Consider the following 16,103-nt stretch of genomic DNA (forward strand, 5'->3'; position numbering starts at 1 on the left):
AGTTTGATATCCTTTTCAGTAGGTCCAATGCATATTAGAGTAGTACCATACAACAGCCCCTGTTTGTGTACTCTTCTCCATTTGTTCCCCATGAATATACAAACTAAGCAACCAAACATGGCTTAGTGCTCCAACAATAACAACAACAAAAAAAATCACTCCTCTTCTTCCAGATGTCTTGATAAAATGTATTTTATTCCAAAACTTGTCAAGTTCCAAATCTGGCAATTAAGTTTAATCTCATATATGTGAACACAGGATACACTAACTGTGCAGAGGCATGGATAGCAGTTTATTTAAATAATGAAGTGAACACTCATCCATATTCCAGTTGCTTTTGTCAGGTACTATGGTTTTCAATCCTCCACCCACCAAAATCTCAAAGACATTTTCGGTAAGTTTTATTACTTTTGTTTTCCTGTATCTTAGAAGGGATATCATGCTTTCTTCTACTGCCCAGGTGTAGTAACAAATGTCTTCTAAAGCTGTGTAACTCAACACACTACTTCTAAAGCACAAAAATCAACTTAAGAAAATGCTTTTCTATACTTTTTTCCACCTACAGCAATCTCATGCTTCATTTGTACCTGCAAGTTGAATAGCTCAAGGCACAATTATTATTTAAACTCGTAGTGTCTCCAGTATGGGGATTTAAGCAAGCAAAGCAGACTTCAGAGCGCGTTAGCACCGATCCTCACCTCGTAATACCATCTTTGATGTAGTAAAGCAGACATTCAGACATGAGTGGATCTTCATTAAGGTTTACAAGATGAGGAGTCTGAAAGAACAAAAAGAAAAGTTAATTAAGAACCAAGGACCTACTTTTCAGGCTTCTTCCCACAGCTGTGGAGGATGTATGTTAATCCAGCAGTTTTGCTATGTATATCGAGGTTATTCTACAATGCATTTTTTTCAAACATAACCTCTTGCTCTGAAGAGCATCACAAAGTAACAGCAGAAATACAGCTCAGATTGCTTAGTTATCCGAAATATCAATCAATAGAGAGAATAAAGGCTTCAGCTGGAAAAAAAAAAAAGATTCCTTGTAATGTGTCTGTAAACTTTGATAAGGGAAGTCCAACAGCAGAAAAGGTTGTTGCTTCAAGTAAAATTTTGAAACTGATGTGGAATCAACTTTGGCTTTTCTTGGGCAATACAGGTCAGGTGCTCATTTGGCAAAGTCTGTTAACATCAGAAGAAAATCTAAAACTACCAACATTCTCTAATAAAAACAGCTAAAAAGCTCTTCATCTAAAGTTCTTCTAAATTTAAATCCACTACGGTTACTAAACCAACCTTCTTTGGTGAAAAAACCCCATTGGAATCAGCAAACAAGTCACAAGGCCTTGGTGTGAAAATCTAGCCAGTGAGATAGCAGTAAGTACAAGCACAAAAGAAAAGGCAGAAATGGTTAAACAGAATTAAAGAATGAAGACAATAAAAGAGAAATAAAGCTGTTAATAAGCCAACTGCCCCTTTGTTACCCTCAAATAGAATAAATTTAGCAAAAAGAAATAAATTTGGCTAAGATTCCTTGGCAACATTGCTTCCATCAACTTACTCTAGCTGCAAAAAAGTTTACTTGAGAGATGTTAACAGCACTCAGTTTACAGAAGCTCAAAAATTACTGGACGTTCACAGTGAAATTTGTCTTTGAATGAAGAAGTCTGTCAATTGCCCAATGGAAGACTTAACTCTAAAGACAGAAAAGGGGAAAAAACAAGACTACTTTTTCACCCCTAAAAATACAGAAGCCACCTAAAACCACAGCTGAAGATGTCCCATGCCATCATTGCTATTCACTGCATTCAAATCAACATTTGGAGCTGTATAAAGCTCTTAAATCAAGAGAAAACTGGAGATAAACCAAATCCCAGACATAGTCAACTGCTGTAACACCACTATGACTTGTACCACTTGGATGCTTTGAAAATAATACTGTACCCTATACATACATGTTTAGCATCTGAGTTCATTTACTACACTAAATCAAAGTCTGAATGGTCTTTCACAGGCAACAGGGAGTTTTCTTACTTGCCTTTCTTACTTTTTCTTCTAAGAAATAAAGCTCAACAACTTAAAGGTGATGCTAGCAAAACCAACTCTTCACTCATTCTAAGACCTGTTACTCATCCACAGACAGTTATGTTTTCAACTTTCTCCTGTACAACATTACAGCATTCCTCAAGCATGAGCTGAAGGATTTTCCCTGCTCCTATATTTGATGACAGCACAATTAGATTTCCTTAGATTAGATTTCCACAATCCATTTCAAGAAGTTTCCTGCCATCAAAAGCAAAACTGGTAGATACAGCAATAATTGCACAATGTGATACCTTCTAATTCGTGAACTGGGCAAAATTTACCTTACAGAGTTCAATTTACAGCTCAGCTAGTAAAAACAACACAGTGCTGTCCTAGTAGCATACAATTACATATATATACTGGTACCTCAGAAGCGTGAAGTCTTTATCAAAAAAACTTCAAGTTTGTTATCTACATCTCCTACATTTTTGCAACAACAGCCACAGTTGCTAGAAGGAGACCTAATGAAACTGAAGTGCAAGGATAGCAAGGAACAGAAGCAGACAAGACTAGGTCAGGAGTTTTACTTCTCCTAATAAATCCTATATGGGTAAAAATAAATACTATCTATTACCAAAGCAACTACTTAATCCAGATGGCATTTATACACAAACCTGATCAGCTGAAAATGCACCAAAAGAGTCATCAAAAAGAGCTGAGGGCCTCTGAGGGAAAATCTAAAAGGAGATGAGGATCCATAACATAAAAGAAAGAAATGTAAAGAACACTCAACGAATTAGCGTCTTTACAAACCTTAGGCACTTCTGAAGTAGATACCAAAAGCAAACCAGAGTTCTACCTACTCCAAATGTAACAGTCTAACACTACTTTAAGCAAAGGATTAAACATTTTAACCAATTCTGCTGTCCTGTATTTCTGTACAATGTCTCTAGATAGGTCCCCATTTAACCTTAGATCAAGTTTGTTACACAACTGCACATGCAAGTTTCAGGCTAAGATATTACTCTGTGATCCTTTTTCAAAGATTCTGGGGATACAAGAAAGTACATTCTTTTCTTTGTATTCTTCAATAATTCTGCTTTAACTGCGTAGATAGCTTCTTTACTAACTTCATCATTTTACATTTATAAAACTGATTTATGCCCTTTTCCTGCACAGTTCTGCTTCTTTCAAATTTCAGAAAATAGAACTATTGACATGTACTGAAAGAAATACTCCCCTGCATCCCTTATGTTCAGTGGTTCATTAGATTACAATCCCTTTTTCCAAGGGGAAAAAGGATTAAAACACAAATTCAGGCAAGAGCACCTGAACAGGACTTCAACATTTTCTGGGTATCTCAAAGAATATGTAGAGTACATGAAGGTCACACACAGCTGGTGCAGAAAATGGCAACAACCACGTAAGAGGCAGCATTTTTGAGTTGGTACTGAATCAACACATATGCAAGGAGCTGCACACACTTCTGTGCGCAGCACAGATTTTTCTAAAGGAAGGTACAAAAAAGTTCAACGATTTTTTTTTTTTTTTATATCAGAAGTCTCCCCACGAACTTTTCACACTGCTCCTATTTCATCATTGTATTAGGCTGGCACATGCTTCCCTACTTCAACAACCAATGGAAGCTACCACAGGCAATTCTTTCTGCAGCTCCCTAAAGGCATTAAGTACTATATTGCATCACTTACATTAGGAACAGCATCCAACTTCATTATTATGGGCAAAATAATCCTTAGATGTAGAGTGTTTTGACAGATTCTAACACTAAAGCCATTTCCGAAAAGATATTGTAAAAGGAACTTACTGCTAAGGGTCCAAACCTCACTTACGTTCTGCATCTTACATGAATACTAGCCCTTGTGTGAATGGTAGGTCCCTCATCCCCTCTCCTCCCAGATTGATCAGCCTTTTGGAGACATGATGCAATAGTTATCAATTTTCTTTACCTTTTTAGGTGAGAAGACTCCCAGTGTTCCTCCATCTTCCCGAATGGCAACTCCCATTTCGGCCAACAGTGCCTCCCTGAGAGAGAAAAGCAAGATATTTACTGTATTTTAGGCTTCTTCAACAAAATAAGGTCTAATGAAAGCCCTGTAATGAAAGACATTAGACTTTCAACCAGCCTATCCAGTGGCCATACAACCAGGACTGTCGCCACCTCATAACCCAATAGGGCAAGTTTTTAAACTTTAATCCTAGTTTATAGGCCTGCAGAACAGCAACAGGAGAAATTTTAGAGATTTAACAGCATTTTAGTGCAATAATGTATCACAAAATAAGTACATTTTAGGACATTACATTTATTGCTTCTTTAAGGAAGGTTAAAGTCTGTTCTAAATTTAAATATTTAATTTAGGTCAAAGGTGCTACCACTATTCTTTAATTAACAAAGACTTAACTGGCTCTAATATAGAAAGTACTCTCTCCTTCTTAAGCCATAAAAAGGATTGTATTGGGTCAAACTGTTCATGTAACACAGTATTCTTGGCTTTGACAAAGCACAACAGTGACACCAACACAGAAGAATAAGAACATGGCAAACACTGTGATATTTTCCCCAAAGTATTCTCACAGTCTCCCAATTTCTTCCTAAGGAATTTCCATCATTAATGGTGGCATTTCTTTTAAACAGCTATCCAAAGGGGTTTTGTTGTTTTTTGAGGTTTTGTCATCTTTTATTTTAATTCCAACTCCTAGCATCATCAACATCATGCAGTAAAGATTTCCACAGCTTACCTATGTATTGTGAGAACTTCTTATTTGTTTCATATCACCTGTTAGCCTTAAAGTCCCTCTGCTCTGTCAGTGAATAACCCATCTCTATCCACTTTCTTTTATATACCTCATGATTTTATGGACTGCTCAGTCACACTGTTTCCAGGCAAAGATGTTCCCCTTATATATTTTGTAAGCTTTTAATATTCTAATAAGTAATGCTCTGTTTGGTTGCACCCACTGGCTGACAATTATTAAGCATCTGTCTTGTTGCTCTGAAACACAATTCAAACCAAAGCTGGAAAGCTGGATCTGTTTCATAGTTTTAGACACTCCAGTACTAAAAACTTAATCTTTTCTGCTCAACTTCAGGGCCAGAATTTTGGGGATCTAAGAGAACGGTGGAAGAAGAAAGAAAGAGACCAGGACTCCATGCTGCTTCACAGAAGAAGCCAGTGTAGCAGCTTAGGATGTTACCTGAATTACAATGGTAAACATTTCAACTCTAGGAAATATAGGAAAGAATATGGCCTTCTCTCAGCATTGCCCCTAATACATAACACAAACATGAGCAGAATTATCACTAAGCACTATTCTGCTGTTCCATTGCTTCTGAACAGAGTAACATTCTCCATTTTCCACACTTCTCCATTTTCTAGAGACCATCCACATCTACAGCACTTCTGATTCCTGACCTTTCCATCCTAATGGCCTCAGTTTTCCTCAGCTTCTCTTCCCATGTTTCATTCAGCTCTGCAATGATCTTCTCAGATTCCTGTGTGAAAATCCCAGAAGCTGTTTTACAATTCTTCTGAAAGTTCTTTACATAATACACAAAGCAATTGAAGTTTGTGCTCAGTTCTAGACCTCAAATTAATTTTGAATATAAAAAGTACTCTTAGCACTTCAAAACTCTAACTTGTCTTCCTTAATTTTTAAAAAGGTACATAGCCTTGAAAGCAAGCTCAGAAGAAAAGACGACTTCAGAACTAAACACAGTCAGACTGTAATTTGAACCACCTAAGTTTTTTTCCTTTTTCTATTTTTTTTTTTAAACCTGATTTACAGACATCATTCAGTAACCGGATGCCAAGGAACTGCAGAGACCACACTGTTATTTCCATGGCAACAGTGGGTTTCCAATAGGAAAGGCATATGCAGTGTGAGTTCCAGCCCATTCCAATCCCTGTAGCAGTGTCTCATGGACAAGACATGAGAATGAAGCATAGATTCAACACAGCCAGCTCTCCCCACTCATCCACCCATGGAGATTGGGGGAGCTTTCATAAAAATTAAGAAATACTTCACTGTAATGCACTTTTGATGCGGTTCAATTCTATGCAGAATTGGGACAAGGCCGCTATTGTCTGGATAAAGCATGCTATTCTGTGTGCTTCACATTTTAATCTGTGGGGGCTGGGTGAATACAACACTGGCAAGATTATTCTTCCTCCTTTTTTTCAGCTTCGGGGTAATTTGGTTTTCTGAAAGCTGAGTGCATTTGCTAGTCAGACTTTGTCCACACTAGTGCTGACCAGGCCGCCTGAAGTCTATACTTGTGATCAAGTTTTCCATAATTACCACTACATCAGAGGACCAGTAAACAAGAATCGATATTTTCATTTATAATTTAGTTGTAGTCCCAGGCTACAATTAAACGTAAATAATCCTAACAAGAACGACTGTTCATGGCATGAACCCAGTTTCTAGCCCACCGCAGTTAAGTGCCCTTTTTAAGGTGCAAGTGGGTTTCAGACAACTTCTTGCAGAAACAATAGCTAACTGGATATATTTATGAAGAAAATTCTCCTGCGTTCACCGCTATTTGGCCTTGGAAAAGACCAAAGTAATAGGCTCCTTAATCTACAGTGATACCTACCTTCAAACGTTCAATTGCCTCTTCTCCTCCAGGTGTTGACATGATTCTTTCCTGTATACTGGACACAGATGTTAAGCCCACCTGACTACTGAGAGAGCAGGAGGATGGAGATGCAGTGAGGGACCCCATGGAGGCTGTGGAAAAATTGCCAGGACGTTGATTCTCGGAGGCTAGCAAGTATCTATGTTTATTGTTCTGAAAATCTTTCAAATCTGGGAGAGAGACACACAGACAGAGGGAAGGCGGAAAGATGGGGAAAAGGCAAATAGGAAGAGGGAGGTAAGAGGAAAAAGGAAAGGAAGGAAATACCAGTGTAAGAGGAAAGCATTTAAGCAGCAACAAGACAAGTTTTGTAATTTTTAGATGGCAGTTCTGAAACAAATCTTTTAATATTAGTGTCCATAACATAGTGATAACTCAGTTCAGACCCTGAGGATTATTAGTAATGACTGCATCATAAACCATTTGGATCAAAAAAGCCTGAAAACATAAACTACACACTTGCAAAAAAAAAAAAAATAAACCATCCTATTCCTAACTGAACACTAAACTGAGCACCATGGAGCTCAGACCAGCAGCACATTCAGTTCCTCGTGAGATTAGTGACATTTTGGGCTGAAGTCCTAATAGACACCAACTCCTTAAACTCAGCAAAACATTCTCTTCCAGACTCCTTTAATCTAAAACGATGATTAAGTAAATCTTTATCACAGCAGTGGTTCTGTTGAACCACCCAGACCACAGGACAAAGAACTACCCCTCCTTAAAATCTCACAAGAGAGTATGTAAATCACCTGTCAGTCCATGATGGGGAGAAGAGAACACAAGTTCTCAATAACATCACTACGTTACTTCTTGACCCTCCTTTTCTGAAAAATTAAAATCTAAGATACCTGATGAGTGAAATATCTGATAAGGCTCTCATACTTCAGAAGGTGCTTTAAAGCTTTTTTGTCTTAATTTAGATGAGGAAGGCCTTAAAAAAAACCCCTAAAATTTAATAAGGCAGCTTTTGTAGCCTGAAAACCTGGAGGCCTGAAAGATGCCTCCTTGAAAGACAGAAAACAAGGAAAAGGTGCATGAATGATTTAAGAAATAATATCCAAAGGCAATTTATTTTAATCTAACTTAGCTTCTCATATATCTCTGTGAACCATAACCTCAGAATAATCACACCCCCCAAAAAAAAATCTTCTAACATGGAAATATCAGACAACTAAATAGCTCAGTTTTAATAATTTTGATAGCTTTAAATTCTATTTCAAAAGCAAATCCTTTAAAATAAGTATCCTTAGGAAAGAAACAGGTCAAACCAGACCTTGAAGTTATAAACAAGGGCTTCGCGCTTACAAAAATAAGATGCTCATCCAGACATTACATAAATTTCCATGTCCTCCTACATCTCCTCTACTCTTCCTGAACAATTCTGCTATTGTCAGCCTTATGCCCTAGTTTACTCCACATTCAACCTGCTGTTTCAGCCTCATGAAACTGATATTGCATCATGTCAGTTTGAAAACCACCATCTGCAAATACAGGAAGCAGGGGTGGGAGTTTAGCAGAAGAAAAGCAAGTTAAGGAAAGGGAATGCCATCGGGATGAGGAAAGCAGGCATGACAGAGCAGGGAGGATGAAGTCTCAAAAGGCCAATAGACACATGCACTCCTGAAGATAAAGGAAGTGGCACTTGCAATGGCTTTCACGGTTGCTGTGACCACAGAGAACCAAAACCTTCAACATCATGCACGCTTCTCCTGGAGGCTGCAGCTTTCACACAGATGACATATGCACACACTGGAAGCAGCATCAGAACGTAAGACAAGGCCAGGATGAGTCTTTACACCACCAGTAGCTTTAATTTTAGGAAATTTCAGACAGATCTCCTCCAGTTGCTATTGTTTGAGTGAGGGTGAAGAAGACTGACTGAAAGAGTTTAAGAAGTCTACCAACCCAAAATTTATGTAGAAGACATTTTTCTTGCAATGAACTACATATATTTCCCTTTTACAGAAGCAAACAGTAGAACAGAAATAAAATGCCATTTGCTGACTGTTTTTAACCCTATTAAGTTAATCATCTGCAACCAAGTATTTAAGCTCAAATAAGAGACCTTCTTCAGCATAAATGTCCAACTTTTTTTTTTAAACAGACTATACAAAATAAATAAACCTCAGTCTCCAGGAGGAACTGATAACATTACATCTTGAGTTAATCACTTGACACATCTAAAACAAATAATTCTAGGTGGAAAAGAGATGTTAAAAGGCCAGGAAGCTAGGTGAGCAGAAGCTGTTTCAACTGAGTAACTTGAGAAAGATTTGAGAAAAAGTTTTTCTAGTTCAAATCTAAACTGTTGGCCATCATGAAAACAGACTAAAGAATCACCACTCTCCCTTCTATATTATGCCAGAAAAAAAGCAATGAACATATGTTGCATTTTAAACTTTGCGCTTTTTTTTGACTGTCGACTCTATCTAAGAAACGCTGGTTAAGCTAGTTTCCATGAAACTGCATTGCATTCCACAGTGAGCGTTCTGTCTGGGATTTCCCTGTGAGAAATGCTGGCATGCAAAGCTCAGTTAAAAGCTGACCCAGAGAAAGCAGGTTAAAAAGAGAACCACACAATACACACATTTGCCTCCACTTCCAGAGTATTCATCTCCCATTGGATCAACTGAAAGGAAGCAGGAGGGAAAATACAAGAAGGATCAAAATTGAAGGTTCACTAGCGACACAGGAAGGGAAGAGAATACTACTTTATGTTTAAAGAAACAAAACACAATTTTCAGTAACACATAGTTTTTTTTTTTTCCAGTTTTGATTTAGAACCAAAAAACACAGACTGTACCAAGCATGAAAAACACCTGCATTTCATTCTCTTCTGGCCCCATTCTCTTGAAAATAAGCAAACAAAAAAGTAAATACATGTTACACATTTTTAAGCAGTCTGTGACTAAGTCAGGACTTCCGCTTTACAAGCAAGTAAGCTCTGGTAAATCTGGTGGTGCAACATTCACTTTTTTTTTTTAAAGTCAAAGAATCTTTTAATCCACTGGAATACGTTCAGTAGTTTTATGGGCATCTCTTTCACTAGGAATTAAATCACTGGTCATATTATAGAAGAATGTAGCAGCTAAAATTTTAGTTTATTTGCCTCGTTTGGAATGAGGACAAGGAAATCATTCAGGCACAAGTGTGTTCTGGTGCTTTAAGAGGTTGCTGGCAAAGCAAATCAGTAAACTACTGGTCTGCCAACCTAACTCAAAATCTTGCCCCAGAAGAATTCATTATTTATTCACAAGCAGCTGTTTCATAGCTAGTTATTTTGAGATGACAAATGGTTTGTCACTCGGGACATCATCTAACAGGAATTAGCCATCGTTTTCTTTTCTGAGCAAGGATGGCATTAAAGCCAGGTATCAGCTAATAACCTTAACCCTTTAAGGAGGAAGAAAAGATGCTTTCCTTCTCAGTATGAAATTAAGTTTCTATATCTCAGCTCTCCTCCTTTTATTGGCAGCCAGACAAAAAGCCCTCCATAACTCATCAGAGCAACTCCTAAATGTGTAAGTTCTAGTACACAAAATCATTTCTACAGTAACAGGAAACTCAACCTCCATGTTTTTACTGGAGAGTTTGAACTCTACAGCCACGTCAATTCTACAGACAATCCTAGGATGTGTTGTTTAAAGACAGAAGAGGCTACCATTTCTAAAACCACGCTCAAAATTTAATATCAGCACCTACATTAAACCTCCCTGTTTTAAACCCCTTTCTCTCACAGGCCCAGCTCTCCCTCCTCCGTAAGAGAGGCCAACCTCAAGATGGCAAGGTCTGTTTAATCCACTTACTGTCAATAATATCTCCCAGCCCTTGGGCACGCAGGAGATCCTTAAGCCTTGTCACCTCCTCCTTCAGCTCACGCACCAGCTTGGCATTGGGATCTTCATTGATAACAGCATTGCATTTAATCTGTTTTGCACGATCAGCGTATCTGGAACCAGACCAAAACAATGAAACCTTACAATGAACTTACAAGTACTTATATGCAACACAGGAATGCAGCAATATAGGAGACATTTAGCTTGCAGCTGTACATCAGTAGAGAATCCTGGATTATATTCAATCATGCATTTGAATTCATATTCAATACAGTGTATTGCTGCAAAAAAGACAAGCCCTATTCAACACAGATTAACAACATGTACAACAGACAACGTGTTTTTTTCTTTTTTTCTTTATTCAGTGCTTTGAAACCTCAGCTTAACAAATATGCCTAATTTTAGGGACCACATTGGAAAAGAACATATGAACAAGAAGATGAGTTTGATTTTTCAAGTTAAGAGTAGGCAATAAACCCCTAGCTCCCTATTCACATACAATGGATTGGTTTTGTTCTTTCAGAGTAATTGAGTTCTTGCCAGTATACAGTCTTCTTCCCCACAGATTTTCTCAAAGTATAACCACCCAAATGTTTGAAGGATAGAATGTGGCCATAAGAGCCAATACCTACCCATATCCATCTCAGATAAAAAGAAAGTACCTTAAAGTGCTCAAAGTTTCATCATAGTTTATGTCTGCCGGACTCAAAGCAGCAACCATCGCAGTTCTGGAGTTACCGCCTATAATGAACAGGCAAGATTTTAGATGAAACTACAGTGCACAATCTAGGCACTAGTTACCTGCTAAATACCAGTTCTTTCAATAAATTATAGAATTCAACTATACTCTACATTACTAAGTAACATACAAAAATCATTGGAAAGAGAGTTGTAACTTTCACAAAAGGTAGAACTATATGACTCAGATTTGACTACTAAAAATACTTAAATTTATATCAAGTATGAGGTTAAGTGAATTGAAAGCAGTCAGAAAATTTAGTGACAATTTCCTTCCATATTGGCACATGCAAATCAGCCATACCTAGATTTTCTCGAAGAAGCCATGTTAGTACAGAATCCCTGTACGGTATAAAGTCTGTCTTCTTCTTTTTTTTACTCTACAAATAAAGAGCACACTACTGAAAAACAGACACCGAATAGAAAATTCAGATTTAAGACATAAAAATCATAGTATAAGTATTAAAAGAACCATGACACCATACACATATGCTATCTAAACAGAGGGCTGGCCCATCTTCAGTTGTACAAGTGATTACTGAATTTGATATTAGATAACATGCAACATATTCAGACATCTAAACAGATGATGATAAGCAGTCCAGAGAATTCCCTTGACGCACTAACTTTAGAAAGGTTTTTCTGCGTATGAGGCATATCTTCTTGACATTTGAATTCTGTGTTCTAACACCACTGCAAGAGAATTTAAGCAGTAAACCCTACTCGTTCAGGAGAAGATTCACTTTTCCTTTGCTAGAAAAGTTACGGCTTTTTAGAGAAGTCAAAACTCTATTACACAGCTACAGATACATGGGTGCACATGTGAAAGGACAACTACCCAATCTTCCTGTGTTTCTGTTAAGCAGTTATTCGAAAACTTGAGGATGGAAAGGAGGAAAGTACTTGGACACTGAAATTAGAAGTATGAGTAGAAAGGAGGTGGGTTTGGGGGTTTTTTTGGTGGTTTTATTTGGTTTAAAAAAAAAAAAAAAAAAAGACAAAAACTTCATAAAGACTACCCAAACCAAAGCACAAGGCCACAAGACAGGTGCCCAAGTATGTAAGTACTTTGTCGCAAAATCAGTAGTGACAAATGTAGAACTTCCACACGAGAGGAGGGCCTTCTCAGCACCTCTGGCAAACTTCCCTCCAAATTTCATTGTAAAGGCTTTCCCTAGCTTCTTTATTTGGTCTAAAAGAAACAACGATTAACTTCAAAAGTTCTATAACAGAATGTGAATCTTGGGTCATCTGTTTACTTACATGAATAGTTAGTAAGCAAACATCTTGCTTCAAGAGATGCCAAAAGTCTAATTCTACACAACATTTAACACAGGATATGGCTTTGCAATACAAGGCCCGATTATAATTTGCGTGAAACTCCTTTTAACTCTCATGAGGTGCTTAAAATGTGACTGTTAGTCTTGCAATAGTTCTATTGTCCCTTGGCAAAGGTGAGTAACTTTACAATGGACAAGTAAAATTACTAAGGGCAGGTAAGAACCAGATGCTAAAGCTGAAAACTAGAATTGACTATCACCTACAGTCCATCATATGAGGTAAAGAAAAAAGCATGGAGAATGGAAGCATGAAAGCAAAGACAAAGTTATCCATACTAAAAGTAAATTTTCCCAAGGTAAGTCACCAAATCAGGAGCAGGAATGTAATAGAAGAATTTTCCTAAATACATACTTAAATGTGTACTTTTCATAAATCTTTCCCCAACCTTAGAACATTTTTAAATTTTAGTACTGATAATTCTCAGGCTTCATGACTATAATTTACAGTCACAGGAATTTCTCAAAGATCTGATATAAAAGATCCCTGCTCTTTGATTCCAAAGTGAAGAGAATAAAATCTGACACTCAGGCAAAAAAAGACATCACTACTACTCAGACCATCATACCTTGTTGGTGCAGTTATCCTAAGTTGAAAGCATTAAAGAAAGAGGAATAAGATACAACATGAGCTTCTTAACAGAGCTGTTTATGTAATTTCTATGTTAGTTTGGATAGCATTTTCTTTTCTTGGGAAGCCCAATGAACGAGAATGGTTTTCATTAAAAAGAATTTACCTAAAAAGCACTTAAGTATATTCAACTCGTCCAAGCTGTTGAGAACTCACTTTTAAAAGGAACAGCAATAATTTACTTGTTGGTTGTTTTTTTTTTTAAATAGTAGTTAAGTATAAATGTAAAAGACAAAGTACTTCTCTAAACCTACAACCCTATGTTTGGATTAACATATGCTCACTCAACTCAACACATTATTTAAGTCTTGCCATTGCAAAAAAAGCTAGTGATATTCCTACACTGGTATTTCTAAAATTTTTAACAATGAAGCTGCAGTTAGTTTTCTAAAATTATTCTTTTAAACAAAAATAAAATTACTTTCCTGCAGAACTAAAAGCCTGCTACGTGAACATGTCTTCTACGCAAATGCAGGCTTCTTTTGCAAGGTTTCTTCACAGCTAAATAAACCAGTGCTTCAATCTATTAACAAAGTTTCTACCAGCCTGCGTGACACTCACAGAATACTATCAACACTATTCATCTATCAAAATATACACAGCTAATTGGTCTGAGAATGCTAGGCCAAGAACGGTGAATGATTCTGCTGTATTCCATGGTTTTTAGCGTCTCAGTTTTACTAGCTATAGAAAGGTGGTTGCAGGTAAGTAAATGCTGTACTTACCACTTCGGCCAACGCTGAAATAACTTTGCCCAGAGTTGTGAGAGACTTGTTTATATTTGCTCCTTCCTGAGAAAACAGAATCCAGTATTATATAGTAATTAACACTGTTCAACCATGAACCTCTATAGACTAAATGTGCCAAATGTCACATCCGTGATGGGGCAGGGGGGAAGTCTTCAATTTTGCAACTATTTTTTCCATACTTATAATAGCAATCCTTTCTTTTCCTTACTATTTGTCAAGCAAAGACTCCACGTGATGTTTGTGCACCCCTTCCCTTTCTTTCCCCATACATCAATGGCCCAATACCTTTAATCGGGTTCCTTTGGCACCAGTTGAATCAGCTCGCTCACTCCCAGCTAGATCTACAAGGCTAATCTTGCTGACCTGAAGAGAGAAAGCACATTAACAATGAGAATTAGCTTTTGGTGAACTAGAGCAAGAACAAAACTTCAAAGAATTCTATGGCATGAGAAGGACTCTACTGTCTAAAAAATCACCGTAGTGTGCTGAAAACTACAGTCAAACAGAGTTTTCACAAGCAATTAGCCTGATGCTGTTATCTTATGTATAAGAAGTGTCTGGGATTATGCTCTGGTTTAAGTATCACTATACCTAAAAAGAGAGAATGAGGATTCATGTGAACAGAGCAGAACAGTAGTCAAAAGAAATTAAGTGTTACTGCTACAGAGAACACAGGAATCTCAAAGAAAGAGAAACTTAATGTTTCATCCTGAGTCTAGTGACACCAACAATAAAACACTGGTCTAACTAAAGCTACAGACTGCATGTCAGTTAATGGTAGTTTTACAGGGTCTTATCATTGGGGGAGGAGGGAAGGTGTCTTCAATACATAAATTTTTTCAGATCTGTCCACAGTAGTCAGTTGAGAAACATGAACATTACCTGTTTCTCAGCTACTTTTGCATGCAGTTCAGAGTAATAAAAGCCAGAAAAAACTGTTCCATGCTAAACAGCGTACCTCCTTTCAACACGCAAATTCCAGAAAGTGCCTAAGTCTCACTCATTCCAATTCCTGTGCCCAAAGAAAAGAACTAACGAACCAAATATTTCGCACTGACAAGCAAAACCACAGAAAGTTCTGGGAACAAGACTGAGGAAGAAAACTGACTTCTTTTATTTAATATATCCCTCCCCATAGAATCTAGTCCTTAAGGCCATATGTTTCCCACATCTATATATTCTCCTCCTGCACACATTCCCCATTTAGTTGTTTTTAGAATTACAATCAAACAAAATCCCACAAGAAATAAAAGGGCTCTGTCAAAGAACACAGCAAGTTCACCCTTAAACAAAACACCAGAAAAAACAATTCATTCTCATTTTTTCATCATACTGCCAGTAAGAATAAGTCACCACAGGGAAGATTTGTGAAAAAGTCAGAAAACCACTTATCTGTAACATACCTTCTCTGTGGAAAGATCAGTTTCCGTGTCATGTTTCTTCTGAGTAAAGACAATTGTAAACACAGCATGAGAGCGGCTGCTGGTTTCATTCATGTTGGTAGCTGCCACAGTCCTGAAATAGGAACAGATATATACTTGTTTAGAAAACAGTAGCCTCTATGCTGCAAGTACAACTACCTGCAGGGCTAAATGCAGCTGTAGAAGAATGAGACCAAGAGCCTGTACAGGTGATGTTCTGCCCTGTAACCAAGACCAAGCCACACGAAATACCATTAACAAACCCTTTGATTTTTCACTCCTGAATTACTCCCATCTTCATCACAGTTTAAGCAGAGCTTCCTCAATCTGTGTACTCAATCTGCCTTACACTCACTCAAGACAACACAAGTGACATTTATGTCAGTCTTTCCCACACATTGTTAAATGGAGCTTACAGCTGACATAAAAACAACTACTAATGAACCAGAACCTAAAGCTAGAATGCCAAGTTTAGTCCTGACCACTTGAATAAATGAGGAAACTGTGTTCACGCCTGTTTATACCAATATAGTGATACAGTACACAACAAAGGCAGAACTAAAAGCTGGTATAATTATTTACATACTTCATCTCAACTCATTACAAGCTTTAAATATCTATACAGCAATTTGCAGCACTATTTCACCACACCAATTGATTTCAGCCTTTTAGTAGCATTGATCAGGGCATATTTCAACAATACTCC

At 37.4% G+C, this 16,103-nt stretch overlaps 1 protein-coding gene across 3 annotated transcripts in view; it reads right to left on the minus strand.

Moving 5' to 3' along the window:
* The window catches only part of KIF1B (kinesin family member 1B), an 89,500-nt gene that overhangs the window by 49,368 nt on the left and 24,029 nt on the right, over positions 1-16,103 (minus strand). For all 3 annotated transcript variants that reach the window (XM_010577336.1, XM_010577335.1, XM_010577337.1), the window contains exons 6-15: positions 15,380-15,491; positions 14,262-14,339; positions 13,953-14,018; positions 11,564-11,639; positions 11,184-11,262; positions 10,492-10,634; positions 6,641-6,774; positions 5,457-5,536; positions 3,993-4,068; positions 699-778 (exon numbers count right to left, since the gene is read on the minus strand). In XM_010577336.1, coding sequence (XP_010575638.1) covers positions 699-778; positions 3,993-4,068; positions 5,457-5,536; positions 6,641-6,774; positions 10,492-10,634; positions 11,184-11,262; positions 11,564-11,639; positions 13,953-14,018; positions 14,262-14,339; positions 15,380-15,491 — 924 coding nt within the window. The remainder of the gene's footprint in view (positions 1-698; positions 779-3,992; positions 4,069-5,456; positions 5,537-6,640; positions 6,775-10,491; positions 10,635-11,183; positions 11,263-11,563; positions 11,640-13,952; positions 14,019-14,261; positions 14,340-15,379; positions 15,492-16,103) is intronic.

This window comes from Haliaeetus leucocephalus, unplaced genomic scaffold (genome assembly GCF_000737465.1).
Source record: "Haliaeetus leucocephalus isolate CR32 unplaced genomic scaffold, Haliaeetus_leucocephalus-4.0 Scaffold556, whole genome shotgun sequence".
In the NCBI taxonomy this organism is placed as follows: domain Eukaryota; kingdom Metazoa; phylum Chordata; class Aves; order Accipitriformes; family Accipitridae; genus Haliaeetus; species Haliaeetus leucocephalus.